The sequence below is a fragment of the Carassius carassius genome, chromosome 28 (genome assembly GCF_963082965.1).
Source record: "Carassius carassius chromosome 28, fCarCar2.1, whole genome shotgun sequence".
Classification (NCBI taxonomy): domain Eukaryota; kingdom Metazoa; phylum Chordata; class Actinopteri; order Cypriniformes; family Cyprinidae; genus Carassius; species Carassius carassius.
This window is the reverse complement of record NC_081782.1, coordinates 27,726,670-27,742,156: the sequence shown is the minus strand read 5'-3', so window position 1 is coordinate 27,742,156 and position 15,487 is coordinate 27,726,670. Positions and strand designations below refer to the sequence as shown.

General features: G+C 42.6%; 1 protein-coding gene across 1 annotated transcript; it reads left to right on the top strand.

Moving 5' to 3' along the window:
- The first annotated feature begins 13,376 nt into the window (after positions 1–13,376).
- On the top strand, positions 13,377–15,242 carry LOC132108253 (uncharacterized protein C11orf87 homolog). The gene is made up of 2 exons (XM_059514926.1): positions 13,377–13,593; positions 14,062–15,242. Exon 2 carries the CDS (start codon positions 14,190–14,192, stop codon positions 14,625–14,627), a length of 438 nt encoding a protein of 145 aa, XP_059370909.1. The 5' UTR covers positions 13,377–13,593; positions 14,062–14,189; the 3' UTR covers positions 14,628–15,242.
- Positions 15,243–15,487: the final 245 nt, after the last annotated feature.

Genomic DNA, 15,487 nt, shown 5'->3' with positions numbered 1-15,487 from the left:
CTAACTGAGTTCCACTCAAGCAGATATTTGTTCTGGTGTGTTTGATATGAATGACATACTCATGTTTCATATCCTTGATTGCTACAGATACTTAATACTAATGATGGGGAAGAGAACAACATTGGTTTAACAACTGTTTATTCAAAATGAGAGAGTAGAGTATCAGCTAATATTTGTAACCCTCCAGGCTTTTGTAGACTTTTAGAGAGTCACCCGAGTAGGAAGATGGGAGGTTTATCAGGTAATTATATATATCCGGATTCTGCAGATCTGGGACGTCTTCTTCAGCGGAGATACTTTTGAAAAGCACCCCGGGGGCATTGTATGGGTCGGTAATATTTAACCTATTTAATTTTTTTATATAAAGCTCAATGTCATTCGAATTAAAGTGACATGAGCACTCCGATGGCTTGACAGCTTCGGCACTGGCGCTGGCCATTTTACTGCCAAAATGGCGGACCGAACACTGGTGGTCACGTGGGGTCCGGAGCTCTATACCAGCACTGACCAGCATTAACCAGCCAGGACCAGCAATAAACCAGCACTATACAAGCACTGTACACATCTACTTTGGGTAGAAGTATGTCTTTTGGCCACAACCAAAACCTCAGTTGTCCCAATAGGAATGACAACTCCCAAAGTCCAAACTCCAAAGTTATGATTGTATTACAAGTGTAGTACAGTCTATTTATGAATAAATTTTAGAAATGACATCTGACAATGAATAAAGCTAACAGAATGATAAATTGACTTTTTAAAATTGACTTTTTTAAAATCTAAAAATGTTTAACTTAATAACAGCCATTGAATGATAAAAAGTAACCACAGCCTTTAAATGACCAGACTTTCTGGTAACAGTGATGCATGTTTCTAACTGGTTCCCATGGAATGCAGAAATTTGATATGTATCTTTAAAGCATTTTAAGTTCCTTAAAGGCATCTGCCAAATTGATAAATGCAAATGTATTTACCCCCCCCCCCCACACACACACAAACACACACACACACACACACACACACACACACACACACACACACACACACACACACACACACACACACACACTCACTCCATTACGCAGGAACTCCAAATACATGTATTGTATGTTTTGGCATATTTTCATACATAATAGAAGAGTCAGATTACCTTGTAAATTCAATTTTTCTGATACTATTATTAGTTCACTAATCCAAATCTATGGCACCATGTAAAACTCATTTGTACAGACTGTCAGATGTTTTAAAGCACAAAATGAACTTTGGATCATGCTCAAATATTGCTGCTGTCATTGGGTACAAACTATGTACTAAGACATCCTAATATTCATGCATCTGAGTTACATGAAACCTCCACTGGAGGGAGACAGAGTCTATTCTTCCAAACCTTCAGCACACAAGGCTAGACCATACAGACTGTGCTTTAGTTAACGTGAGATGGGTGGAGTAAAAACTGCTTACCCTCCCACATCATGACCTTCTCCACCTGTACCTTCAATTAACATTGACAGTCAGAGAGTTACAGCATAATTCTGCTCCACGAAGAGGGAGGGAGAATCACCTGACTTTTTATTTAAAGGGCACACTTATATGTGGAGATGTGGGAGGATGTGATTGTTGTTTTCTTTCATGCTAGCTGTCACAGATGAGTCTCACCAGAGTTCAGTAAATTGTTGTGTCCTCCACAGTGATAACTGATAGCAGAACGGCCTGAACACTCTCGTGAGCTCACAACATTTCATTACTATGCACTAGAGATGAATGATTGATTTATGTGGAAACGGCACTTTATAGCGCTGAAAACCTCTCACAGTGTTTGGATTTTGGAGATCGATGAGGGGACAAGCTCTTAGCAGCGAGCAGAGAATACTGAAGAGAGTCGTGTCTCTAGACGCAGATGTGCAGAAATGGCTCAGGCTTGTTTTGAATGGTGACTCCTGAAATGTTTAGAAAACTGGAGGTGATCTATCTATCTATCTATCTATCTATCTATCTATCTATCTATCTATCTATCTATCTATCTATCTATCTATCTATCTATCTATCTATCTATCTATCTATCTATCTATCTATCTATCTATCTATCTATCTGTCTTTCTGTCTGTCTGGAACTGATGAGTTTGACTGGTTAGGAAAAGAATGCAGCGAACAAGGATCCAGCATACGTTAATGCTGTGAATACTGTGAAAGCATTCCACGATTCACCTCTTCAGAAAAGCCTTGAATGTGCAGAGTTTTAAACTACATAACATATTTTTAACCTTACCCAAATAATCTTATTCAAAGTATGTTTTCAAAGAAGTGCTTGGAAGTTCTGTATAACATTAACATTGCTGCTGTCCATAACCATATTCAAGGTTACAACCATCAAATATTTTAATTAAGAACCATTAGTACTATTACTTATTGCTTCAGTCTCCACCTCATATAAAGACAATTTTGACAAAACAAACTGTAATGTCAAAGAAGGTTATTCTGGATGATATGACTGCACTTCTTTTCTTGAAGTTGGATGATTATTCCTTTTTGGGCTGGAATTGATTCAGTCCATGTAGAATGGATGTGCTTGATGTACAGTATAGGTGCCTCTGTTTTGTGATATCTGTCCTTTAAGAGGCCTTCTGAATGCCAGGACACCAAAATGATAATCACAACTAGATTTGAATACTTTCTGAGGAAAATGTGAGCTGTGGTTTCAGTATTTTATACTGCATTAAAGTAAACAATTACTGTAATACAATGTTCTTCATTTAAATAATGAAAAATATTGATTGATGGATTGATTTTGCTTGCTTTGGTCTTTTCTCATGCATTGTATTGGAGTGTGTTCTTGTGTAGCTATTTAAAATCAAGTTTGGTTTTAAGACTTTTAATATGTTATATTTTGATAGTCTTATAAAATCTTTAAAAAATTAAAGGGTTTATCAACTGTGCTCACCCCAAATTTTCTACAATATTCTGGTCTCTAGATGTGACTTGGGTACCCCATTCAATTTATAGTAAGTTTGCTATTTTACTGTACGGGTAAAATAAATTAACAACACAGAATTTGTCAATAATCTGGTACATTAAAGGTTGACATGCTATTATTCTGAAATTATTAATTTGGTCACTCGAACGATTATCAGAGGTGTTGGACTCTGAAAGATTAATTGACACAAGATACTGAGCAGGTGGAGCGATAATGGAGGTCACTTTGCACATTTGTGGAACAGAGCACAAATTATGTAGTAATTCATCTCTAAGGGGATTGGGCAGGTCTTTGGAATAGATTAGCAGCTGATTAAAAAGCTCTGTCTTTAGTAGTAGTACACGAGGGATGGTTGTGTATGACGATGTGTGGATTTCATTAAACGACTTTAACTTGAAGGTTAACACCTTGTTCTGTATCTCAGCATATGGCCAGGAATGTAAGGCTCTTGAGGGCCAACACATTTATTTCTCATTACAGAAGGCTAAACATTACATTTTACTTGACAAAATCATGTGCAAGTCCAAGTTTTGAATGCTATTTATTTTTATAAAATTATATATATATTGTAATGATGAGCCAGAGACGTTCGGATCCAAATGCAGCACTTTATTAAAGAATGGTCAAACAGGCAGAAATCAGGAATGGCGTCAGGTGTGTCAGGGATAACCAGAGTCGAAACCAGAAACAAGCAGAGATCGGGGCAGGCAGCAGAGAATCAGTCCAAAGATCAAACACGGTAATGACAAACACAGGGAGAAACACTCGGAAATGTTAGACAGGCTAAACAAGACTTCACAGTGAGTGAGAGTGAGTGTGCTGCTTTTATGTGTGTGTAAATGAGGTGCAGGTGTGGCAGGGTGATCGTTATGCAGTGACTCATGGGGAATGTAGTTCGGGTGTGGTGCAACAGATGAGAGGTGCTAGTGTCCAAGTGACATCTGGTGGTTGATGGGTGAAATGGTCCTGTGTGGAGTGCCCTCTACTGAAGTTCATGGGCACTCCATCTGATGATCATGACATAGAAACCCCCCCCCCCCCCCCCAAAGGAGTGGCTTCCAGATGCTCAAAACAATCTAGGAGGGCGGTGGAGTGGAGGCGGAACATGGGGAGGGATAGAGGGCCAGGTCCATGAGGAAGTGCAGTGGTCGGGGACCGGGGCAGAGCAGGCGGAACTGGAGCCCTTCCTGGGCCTAACTCGGGAAAACAGGAGCCCCTCCTGGGACTGACATAGGAAACAGGGTTCTTCCATGGGCTTAACTCGGGAACAGGGTTTAACTCAGGAACAGGGACCCGCCGTGGGTTTAACTCGGGAACAAGGACCCGCCGTGGGCCTAACTCGGGAACAGGGGCCCGCCGTGGGCCTAACTCGGGAACAGGGGCCCGCCGTGGGCCTAACTCGGGAACAGGGGCCCGCCGTGGGCCTAACTCGGGAACAGGGGCCCGCCGTGGGCCTAACTCGGAAACAGGGGCCCGCCGTGGGCCTAACTCGGAAACAGGGGCCCGCCGTGGGCTTAATTCGGAAACAGGAGCCCGCCGTGGGCCTAACTCGGGAACAAGGGTCCACCAAGGCAGAGCAGGTGGTGTGGGAGCCCACCAGAGCGGAATAGGTGGAGCTGGAGCCCACCAGGGAGGAATAGAGGACCACCACAGCCGAGAAGATGGGACAGAAGCCCACCAGGGCGGAGCAGAGGACCACCACAGCTGAGAAGACGGGACAGAAGCCCACCAGGGCGGAGCAGAGGACCACCACAGCCTAGCAGACGGGACAGAAGCCCACCAGGGTGGAGCAGAGGACCACCACAGCCAAGCAGATGGGACAGAAGCCCACCAGGGCAGAGCAGAGGACCACCACAGTGGAGTCGATGGCACAGGAGAGCAAGTCTGCTCAGGTGGGACTGAAACAGAGAACATAAACAGGTTAATAGCGGCCTCCGGGGCCGTGATGAGATGCTAGCTGGCCTCCGTGGCCATGACAGGGCAGGCGGTGAGTTCATGGAGGACCTCCGTGGCCATGACAAGACAGAGAGTTGGTGGATGGTCTCCGTAGCCCTGACCGGAATGAATGAGAGCTAATAGACAGCCTCCATGGCCGTGACAGGATGTGACGAGGCTCTGGGAGTTCGGCTGAGATGTGACGAGGCTCTGGTAGATCTGTGGTGATTTGACTGGGTTCATGAAGATCAACTGTTACTTGACTGTGCTCATGAAGATTGTTGGTGACTTGACTGTGCTCATGAAGATCAACTGTGACTTGACTTAGTTCACGGAGGTTAATGGTGACTTGACTTTGCTCATGAAGTTCATTGGTGACTTGACTTTGCTCATGAAGATCATTGGTGAGTTGACTTGGCTCATGAAGATCACTGGTGATTTGACTTGGCTCATGAAGATCAATTGTGACTTGACTTGGCTCATGAAGATCATTGGTGACTTGACTTATCTCACGGAGGTTAATGGTGACTTGACTTGGCTCATGAAGATCGTTGGTGATTTGACTTAACTCACGGAGGTTAATGGTGACTTGCTTTGACTCATGAAGTTTAACTGTGGTTTTACTTGACTCATGGGTGTTAATGGTGACTTGACCTGACTCTGGACGGTCAGCGGAGACTTGACCTGACTCTGGATGGTCAATGGTGACCTGACTAGACTCATGAAGTTTAACTGTTGTTTCACTTGACTCTTGGGTGTTAGTGGTGACCTGACTTGACTCTGGAAAGTTGACGGGGACCTGACTTGACCCTGGAAAGTCGACGGGGACCTGACTTGACCCTGGAAAGTCGACGGGGACCTGACTTGACCCTGGAAAGTCGACGGGGACCTGACTTGACCCTGGAAAGTCGACCGTGGCTGCCATCTTGCGCAGCAGCGCTGGGCTGGCAGCCATCTTGTGCAGCGGCGCTGGGCTGGCGGCCATCTTGTGCAGAAGCTCAGGTACAGGGACCACCGAACAGATAGGAGCAGGTGTGTCAGGGATAACCAGAGTCGAAACCAGAAACAAGCAGAGATCGGGGCAGGCAGCAGAGAATCAGAGTCGGAGTAATCAGTCCAAAGATCAAACACGGGAATGACAAACACATGGAGAAACGCTCTGAAATGTTAGACAGGCTAAACAAGACTTCGCAGTGAGTGAGAGTGAGTGTGCTGCTTTTATGTGTGTGTAAATGAGGTGCAGGTGTGGCAAGGAAATTGGCTGATGAATGAGGTGCAGGTGTGGCAGGGTGATTGTGATGCAGTGACTCATGGGGAATGTAGTTCGGGTGTGGTGCAACAGATGAGAGGTGCTAGTGTCCAAGTGACATCTGGTGGTTGGGTGGAATGGTCCTGTGGAGTGCCCTCTACTGAAGTTCATGGGCACTCCATCTAAACCATCTAAATCTAAAATATATATATATATATATATATATATATATATATATATATATATTTTTTTTTTTTTTTTTTTTAAAGAATAGAATTAGAGTAGTGAGTGTTAAAGTTAGAGGGTCAAATAAAGATGGAAGAGATGTGTTTTAAGCCTATTCTTGAAGATGGTTAAGGTCATTCCACCAGGAGGGAACATTTTAATTTAAAAGTCCATAAATGTGACATGGCTTCTTTGGGATGGCACAATCAAGCGATGTTCACTTGCAGAACGCAAGCTTCTACAGGGCACATAAGTCTGAAGTAACAAATTTAGGTAAATGGGTGCAGAGCCAGTGGTAATTTTGTAGGCAAACATCAATGCCTTGAATTTTATGCGAGCAGCTATTGTTAGCCAGTGCAAATTGATAAACAGAGGTGTGACGTGTATTCTTTTTGGCTCATTAAAAATTAATCTTGCTGCCGCGTTCTGGATTAATTGTAAAGGTTTGATAGAACTGACTAGAAGACCTGCCAATAGGGCATTGCAATAGTCCAGCCTGGACAGAACAAGAGCTTGAACAAGGAGTTGTGCAGCATGTTCCGAAAGAAAGGGCTTGATTTTCTTGATGTTGACATAACTCCAAGGCTTCTAGTTGTTTTTGAAGGAGTTATGGTTGATGTGCCTAACTTGATGGTGAAATTGTGATGAAACGATGGGTTTGCTGGAATCACAAGAAGTTCTGTCTTGGCAAGGTTGAGTTGAAGGTGATGGTCCATCATCCAGCAAGAAATGGCTGTTAGACAAGCTGAGATATGAATAGCTACTGTTGGATCATCAGGATGTAATGAGAGGTAGAGTTGAGTTTCATCAGCATAGCAGTGGAATGAAAAGCCATGTTTCTGAATGACAGAACCTAATGATGCCATGTAGACAGAGAAGAGAAGTGGTCCAAGAAGTGTGCCCTGAGGCACCCCAGTAGTTAGATGTTGTGACTTGGACACCTCACCGCTCCAAGATACTTTGAAGGACCTATCTGACAGGTAAGACTCAAACCATTGAAGTGTGGTTCCTGAGATGCCTTTTGCCAGTAGGGTTGACAGGAGGATCTGGTGGTTAACCGTGTCAAAAGCAGCGGACAGATCAAGCAGGATAATTACTCATTTGAATGTCCACTTCTGAAGCCAGATTGGTTGCTGTCAAGGCATATATATAGATATATTAAGTACATTTCCCTCTAGCAAACAATTTTGTCATATTTATTATTTAATATTTGTAGTATTTCCTTATTTTAACATACAGTATTTTTACTGCATTAAAGTAAAAAAATACTGTTCTTAATATTCTTTTTACATTACATTAATGAATTAACATACAAACCGTCATGATGAAACATAATGCAAAAGCGTAAAAATAAATAATTATATTTTTGCTTATTTCTTTAGATTTTTTTTGAGGGGGGGGGGGGGTGGCGCATAAGACTTATGTGATTTATCCACATAAAAATGAAACAATACAAATATATGTCAAAAGAAAATTCACAGTCTATGCTTTACATATTTATAGATATGATAATGAACAAACAAGTTTTACAGTAGCACTATGGGTTAATTTGTAAATGGTTCCTCAACCTCATAACGTTTGAAAGGTCACACTGTGGCCAAATGCTTCAATATGCCAGGATATGTACAGCAATTTTGAGGTTATGCTCAGTCAGTATTTTCATAATATATTTAATTAGCTTTTTATTTAAATAGCTCAGTTATTCTGGAAATTGATTGGCTATTGCAGCTGTCAGTTTATACAGTCTAATGCTTATTATAAAAAATTCGATCAATCAGAATAAAGCATTCCAGACAAGTGTCAAATAATGCTAAAGGTGAATATGTAAAATCCACCTAACTACTTTTCCAAACAATCCCTCCATCTGCTATTAACTGAAAAAAAAAATCCATAGTCCTGCCCCAAACTCACGCCATTGGTCAGGATGCTCAAATAAACAGACCAATGTTGTGACTGCAGTACAAAGTGTTTTTTTTTCTCTTTCAGATTTCTCACTGGAATGCAATAAATCTCAGTTTGAGTGCTGCAGGTATGGATCATCTTTATCTTGGAGGTCAGAGTGAAGGTCTCTGAGGATATTAATGCTCTTGCTCGTATCTTGACATCCAATTATTTAATTGGACAGACAGACTGAGCACTGTTATTTTATTTGACAGTCTTTTGTCCTTTTTCGAACCCCATCCTAAAGAGTCAATGTATGGCAAGCAATACAACTGAACTGTGTCATCTGGAAAACACTTCCAGATGTTCTGACAATTTAGCAAATTAAATATCTTTGCTTCATATTGCAGTTTCCTTAGTGACAATTACCAGTTGTTGTTTTTTTTTTTAACAATTTACCAGTATTTTGAATTACATGTTGCATTGTGTTGTGTTTGAGAGTTGAAGGAAATAAAGAAGAAGGGAGAAAATTTACTGAACAGCAATTTCAACAGTCACATAATAAATTAATTTCTTTAGTCCAACTCTGAGATAGCAATTATGCTTCTTCAGTCCCTCATATGTAAAATACAATTTTCTCAACAAATATTTAATACCATTTTCTATTACACTGAATTTAATACTAGCAGAACAATTAACAGCAAAACAGACTTTCATTTGGCCATTGTCATGCCCCTGGACTCATTATGCCTGTTTCACACTGCAAGCATGAGTGGCGCTTGAGCGGCACGTGTGCCACACAGTTAGCGTGATTTCGGTTGCCGTGATTTTACCAAGTACGACATTTGTTGAACCTGGATCAACATTACTATTAAAAATATACCTACACCTACCCCTAAACCTAACCCTACCCATAATTTATTCCTACTGTAAAATCAGTGTGAAATGATAGCTGATTAACTGATAGCTGAGTGTAGAAGCACCTGACCCGGATTTTTAGCCTAAAACAGATATTTCCTGAAAAGTTATAACTGAATTCTGATTGGTTGATTGGAATGTTGTTCCAGGATCAACAAGGATGTTGATCCAGGAACATGTTGTACTTGGTAAAATCACGCTCACCCGTGATTACACAAAGTACTTCATGTTCCTGGAACAACATTCCAATCAACCAATCAGAATTGAGACTTAACCTTTCAGAAATATCTGTTTTAGGCTTTCATCCAGAGTTAGTACACTGTTGTTAAACAGCTATCATTTCCCACTGATTTTGGGAATAAATTATTGGTAGGGTTAGGTTTAGGGGTAGGGATTGGGTTAAGTCTATATTTTTGGACAATAATGTTGATCCAGGATCATCAGAAGATGTTGATCCAGGAATATGTCTTACTTGGCAAAATCACGGCGACCATCCAAACCACACAGCAAATACAACATAGAAGTAAAAAAAATCATGTACATTTCAAAATAAACACCATGTGCAGACTCCCAGTTGTATTTCACATTACTATATTCTTGCTGGGAGGCCAGAAATAAATGACGAGAGGTTCATCCTCAAAGTTGAACACCTCACATTATTATATGACACCACAGATCCTTTTTACAAGGACAATTAAAAAAAAGGACGTGGTGTGAAGTTTAATTGCAGGAGTTGTAGGAGTGGAACATACTGAATTAAACCGGACAAAACAGTAACATTTAGCCAACCATGTTAGAAAACACAAAAATAAAGAAAAACAATGTTAGACAGGCAAATCACGTGGTCTCGCGAATCCTACTGCTGCACTTCTGATCCGCTTCTGGTGTGAGTTGGCACCACGTGGAGGACGTAACAAAACTGTAATGTGCCGCAGACACGTGCAGCGTAAATAAGGAGTGAAACCGGAATTATGTTGCATTTTAATTCCTCATGTTTTCTGTGTGACATAGTTTCTGTCTCGTGTTAATTGTGTCATTATGTTCAGGTGTGTCTTGTCAATTACCCTCCTTAACGTTACCTCTATAAGTTGCATTCTGTTCAGTGTTTGGTTGTCCGGTCTCGTCGATGTGTACGTGTGTTTCTGCCTTCACCTTATGGATTACCCCGTGTGGATTATTAAAGACTATGTATCATCACCTGCCTCGTTTATGTGCTTCTCTCTTGCACCACACCTTGACAGAAGACCGGACCCTGAAAAGTAAAGTGCCGTGTTTTCCCCACGTTTTGTTTTTCCTTTTTGTCAGTTTTTGTTTTGATGACTCTGCCATCTTCCTCCTCCTGCTGGAGCAGAGGAGCCTTTCCCTTAAGAATCATTCAAGACTATTCATGGAAATTGCCATACCATACCCACTACCCAGACTACTGCCTCTACAGTGCAGAGCGTGGTTGTCCGGAGATGGTCCTCGGGGGAATTTCGCGCCTTTGTGGAGTGGGTGCTGGTGTCTTGTACATTGCCTTTGACTGTGGACATCATGGACGACACCAGTCCCACTACAGACCCAGAGCCCAGCTCACCATCTCCACTATGCACGGAATGTACTGCCCAAGCCCGCTGCTGATGGAGAGCCAGAACCTGCCGCGACCTACAAGCCATCGCCCCATGGAGCGACAGAGCTGAGGATCGCCGTGGAGCCAGAGGATGTGAAATCAGTCTAGGTGTGTGAGCTGCCAACACCACCTGTCACGAGGGAGAAAGTCACAGATGGTGTGAGCGCGGAGAGGAGATACGCCCCCTGCACTGCGGCTGTGGGTGAGCTGAATACGGCATGGCAAAAGGGCCAAAATGAGGAGGAGGATCTCATAGACTGAGAGTCTGAACTGGAAATTTAACTGCCCCCTGTCTTCTCTCCATCGTCTCCGCTGGTCTGGTCCAGCCCTCCTTCATCCTTGGTTTCCTCATCCAGCCCTGAGGGGGCTCCTGATCCTCCAGTAACTGACCCTAGAAAGTGTCCTCCAGTGCCTGCCTCTAGAGGGTGTCCTCCAGTGCATGCTCCTAGAATGTGCTCTCCATTGCTCCTCGAAAATACCCATCCTCCCACCCGCTTCAGCCTCCTCCACCGCTGTCGTCTGGCATCCCCTCTGCTTGCCCTCAGCCCACCATCTGTGCACTGCATTCGCCATGGGTCTGCCACTCTCCATCGGCATCATGGCTGGAGTATCCCTTGTCTCCGCCTCCAGCCTCTGAGTCCCGGACCATGACTCCTAGCTCCCTCCTCTCCACTGTGGCCCAACAGTCCACCAGCTCTGCTGGGCTCCCTTGTCCCTCTGGCTCCGCCTTGGTCTGTCATCGACCATCTGCTGCCCCAGGACTCCACTCCTCTGGCTCCACCTCGTCCCTCCATCCCTCAGGCTCTGTCAGGCTCTGTCAGGCTCCTCCTGCCCTCCGGCTCCACCTCAGTCCTCTGTCGCGCTGGCTTCACCATGGCCTTCTGGATCCCTGCCTCGGTCACCGGCGCCATCTGCTCCGTCTTGGCCCTCTGGATCCTTGATGTCGCCCTGGCTAATCAGCTCTCTGCCTTGGGCTCCTCTTCCACCTGCTCCGCCGCCATCAGTCAGCCCCCTGGAGTCATTGGGTCATCCTCCACCATGACTCCTCCTTCCATTGGCTCCACCGTGGGCCACCATCATGGCTGTGGCCTGGGTCCCGCCTGGCTCCTCCTGCTCCGGGTTCCTCCTGTCTCCTCACACCTTCTGGGAGGGGGGAGTAATGTCACGCTCCTGGACTCATTATGTTGCTTTTTAATTCCTCATGTTTTCTGTGTGACCTAGTTTCTGTCTCGTGTTAATTGTGTCATTATGTTCAGGTGTGTCTTGTCAATTACCCTCCTTAATTTTCCCCTTTTAATTTGCATTCTGTTTAATGTTTGGTTGTCCAGTCTCGTCGACGTGTACGTGTGTTTCTGCCTTCCCTTTATGGATTACCCCTGTGTGGATTATTAAAGACATTGTATCATTACCTGCCTCATTTACATGCTTCTCTCCCGCACCACACCGTGACAGCCATACAGCAACAAACAATATGCACCACATTATTTTCATCTTTATTTAAAAAAGGTTGAACTCAACATTTTTAATGAAAGATAATATAAAATATTGAGTAATAAACACACAAACGTACTAATAATAGCTATCACCTTTTACGTGGTAAGTTTCCGTCAAATAGTCTATTATTGAAAAATAGAAACACAATAGAATTCACGAAACAGCACAAATATAAAATATAAAACACTTCATAACTTATGGTCAATATTTTCATCTAAAGTGTTAAACTGGTAATACATTTTATTCATAGTCCTATAGGCTATACATTTCCCTGTTAAATTCAAAAACTGCAACATTTTCAGATTTGTGCACCTTATTATTATTATTTATCCTTTTTTTATGTGGCATCACTGATCTAATGTTGTGTGAATGATTTCACGGCATGTTTCTGAGTCTAAAATAGTGAGAGAAAATAAATGTTCAAAATTACATTTACAGAAGTCATTCCATTCCTTAAATTTTAATTCAAATTATAATCTACATTCTGTTTGCAGTAACTGTCAGCAATGAATGGCCGCATGCAGCCCAGCTGGAAATGCAGTCCAGTTCAGTCACACGCTGCTTGTGTTTTTATGTGGTAAAATCCGCAAAAAACAAAACAAAAAAAAAACAAAAAAACCAAGCACTATTAAACACATTCAGCGTTACACAGACTAGGCCTACAGCTACGCTCAGTGTTGTGCTCAAACATTTCAGTAAACACAACTGTTGCTAAAAACGCGTGCAACAACCAAAAATACATCCCATTCACCCTGAACAGCCTTTCAGTATACGCGATACGTTTCAGACTGGTACTTCCAGTGTTAATCACTTCCTTCTAGATTTTCATTACATCATAAAAAAGTCTTGTTTAAATTGACTCCACAGTCCATATTTAGTGCCACCAATTGAGCGACCCACGAAAACAATAGGCTAGTTTATTTATTCATCGCCTAAACTATTCCCATCACTGTAACCGTTGAGAGCTGGTTAACTCTTTATCCTCATTCCTAACGATATAAAGTTGTCGCATGCCATTCCCTTACGCGTAAAGTTATGAAAAATATGGGTGAATAAGCGGTCAAATAACAGGGAGGGGACGCTGGTTGACTACACGTACCCTGGTTTAACCCCCATATATTTGAATAACAAACCATGTATAGTCATCTAAACACACTGTGTGTCTGAATGAGACTGCTGGAGCGTTTGGTTTATCCAAGGCGATACGTCATTGCGAGCTGCTGCGATTGGCTGGATCCCGCTCCTTTTCCTCCACAATTTGCAACCACGACCGGTCTTCGCCTCTGGAGCAGCGACATCCCACAGTAGAGGCAGGTAAACTACCGGTTTTAATGTAGATCTTCGCATGCTCATTTGATTGATGAAGCTAGTTATGTTTAGTTATCCCTGTTTATGGGTTATTTTCCTCAGACAGTCACTGACGTGCAGCCCTGCTGCCGGCTGATCTGAAGGAATGCCGCAGTTGAGAAACGAACGCAGAATCAAATAAATGCTTTTTGTAATCGTGAAAGACTAGCTTGGGGGAAAGGAGCACAGGCTGAGAGAAACGCTATAAACGCCGGAAAGTTCGCGACCGGCGAGCGCGCCCTTCAGAGGCTCGCGAAGCAGATCGCTTTTGTTCTTAAACAGATTGTGTGTGCGTGTGTGTGTGTGTGTGTGTGTGGGTGGGTGCGGACTTGAACGGGTTTTAAAGGACGATTTCTAAAGTGACTAGAAATGCAATTGATCTTTCTGCGCACATGCTCCTTTCTAACGCTGGATTCCTCATTGGATCTATTTTAGGTGGACTTATTTCCCTCCAGAGAAATGAATGCATTTTAGCGCGCGCATTCGCAGGGCTGGACATTTCCGTTCGCTTTCAGTCTCCTCTATTCTTTCCTGCAATAAAGACACTGCCTGAACCGGACTAAATGAGTGCCAGGACCTCGGAGAAACGGGCGCTTTCCATTCCCCACTGTGCCTTAAACGGAACCGCTCTGACCGGCAATGGCACCTGCTTTGACCGGGTGGACCAACTGTTCCAGGCGTTCTCCTCCACCGTCGTGCTTTTTGTGCTCATCGCGATGATCGTTGGGATAATAATCGTGTCCGTCACGACCTTCCACTTTCACAAAAGCAAGATGAAAAAGCGCAAGATACAGAAAGCCCAGGAGGAATACGAGCGCGACAACTGCAGTCCCAAAGCGGCCAAAGGCAAGCCGGTGGTCCGGCAGTGCATCATGGTGAGACCCCCCGCGGGATCGCGCAAAAGTGATCCAAACACGGAGGATCCTGGCGTGACAGAGGACGTGAGACACTCGGGACAGACCAATGATGAGGACTTGTTGGAATCGGTCGCTGTGTCTTGATAACGCAGTGGCAGTCTTTGGAAGACGCTGTAAATAACCTCTGTATTCCCTATGATATTACCTACGGATTATATCGATTCTTTGTATAAGCATTAGAGTTGATAAGTTTTCATCGTGGAAGAAATCAAGGAACGGTTTCCAAAGGACTGAGGGAGATTCAGGAATGCTCATGGAATTTCTCTCGTAATCGTGAGCCAATCCTAACGGGATCGAAATAAGAGAGCACTGATTCTACTGGATAAAATGAAATGAGAAAGACTTGATCTAACAGGATTAAATGAAAATCCCATTAATAAATCAAATAAAATAATAGTAATAAATCAAATAATAAATCTAAAAGGATCTTACTGAATATTAATGGAATTTATATCATAATTCCAAGACGGTCCAGTAGGATCAAACAAGAGAGTATGGCATGTATGATGCTATTGCAAAAGGCATTCATGAGGTAATCTAACAGGATTTATCAAATATTTCTGAAATTTCTGTTATAATTAGGAGTCAATGCATATGAGATCCAACAGAAACCCTAGATTAATAAAATAAACTTCTGAATTCTGGGAAAATGACATTAATCATTTAATCTACTATGACTTTATAGAGTTTCCATAATTTTTATTGATTTTGATAAAAAAATAATATATATATATATATATATATATATATATATATATATATATATTTATTTATTAGGAGGAAAATCAATTAATTAATCTAAAAGGATCTTACTGAATATTAATGGAATTTCTATCATAATTCAGATGCTATGCAAATGGGACTAAACAGGAACCCTCTATCAATCAAATAAGATCATACCTAGAATTAAAATTCTGGGGGAAAAAATACATTGATTAGTCAGT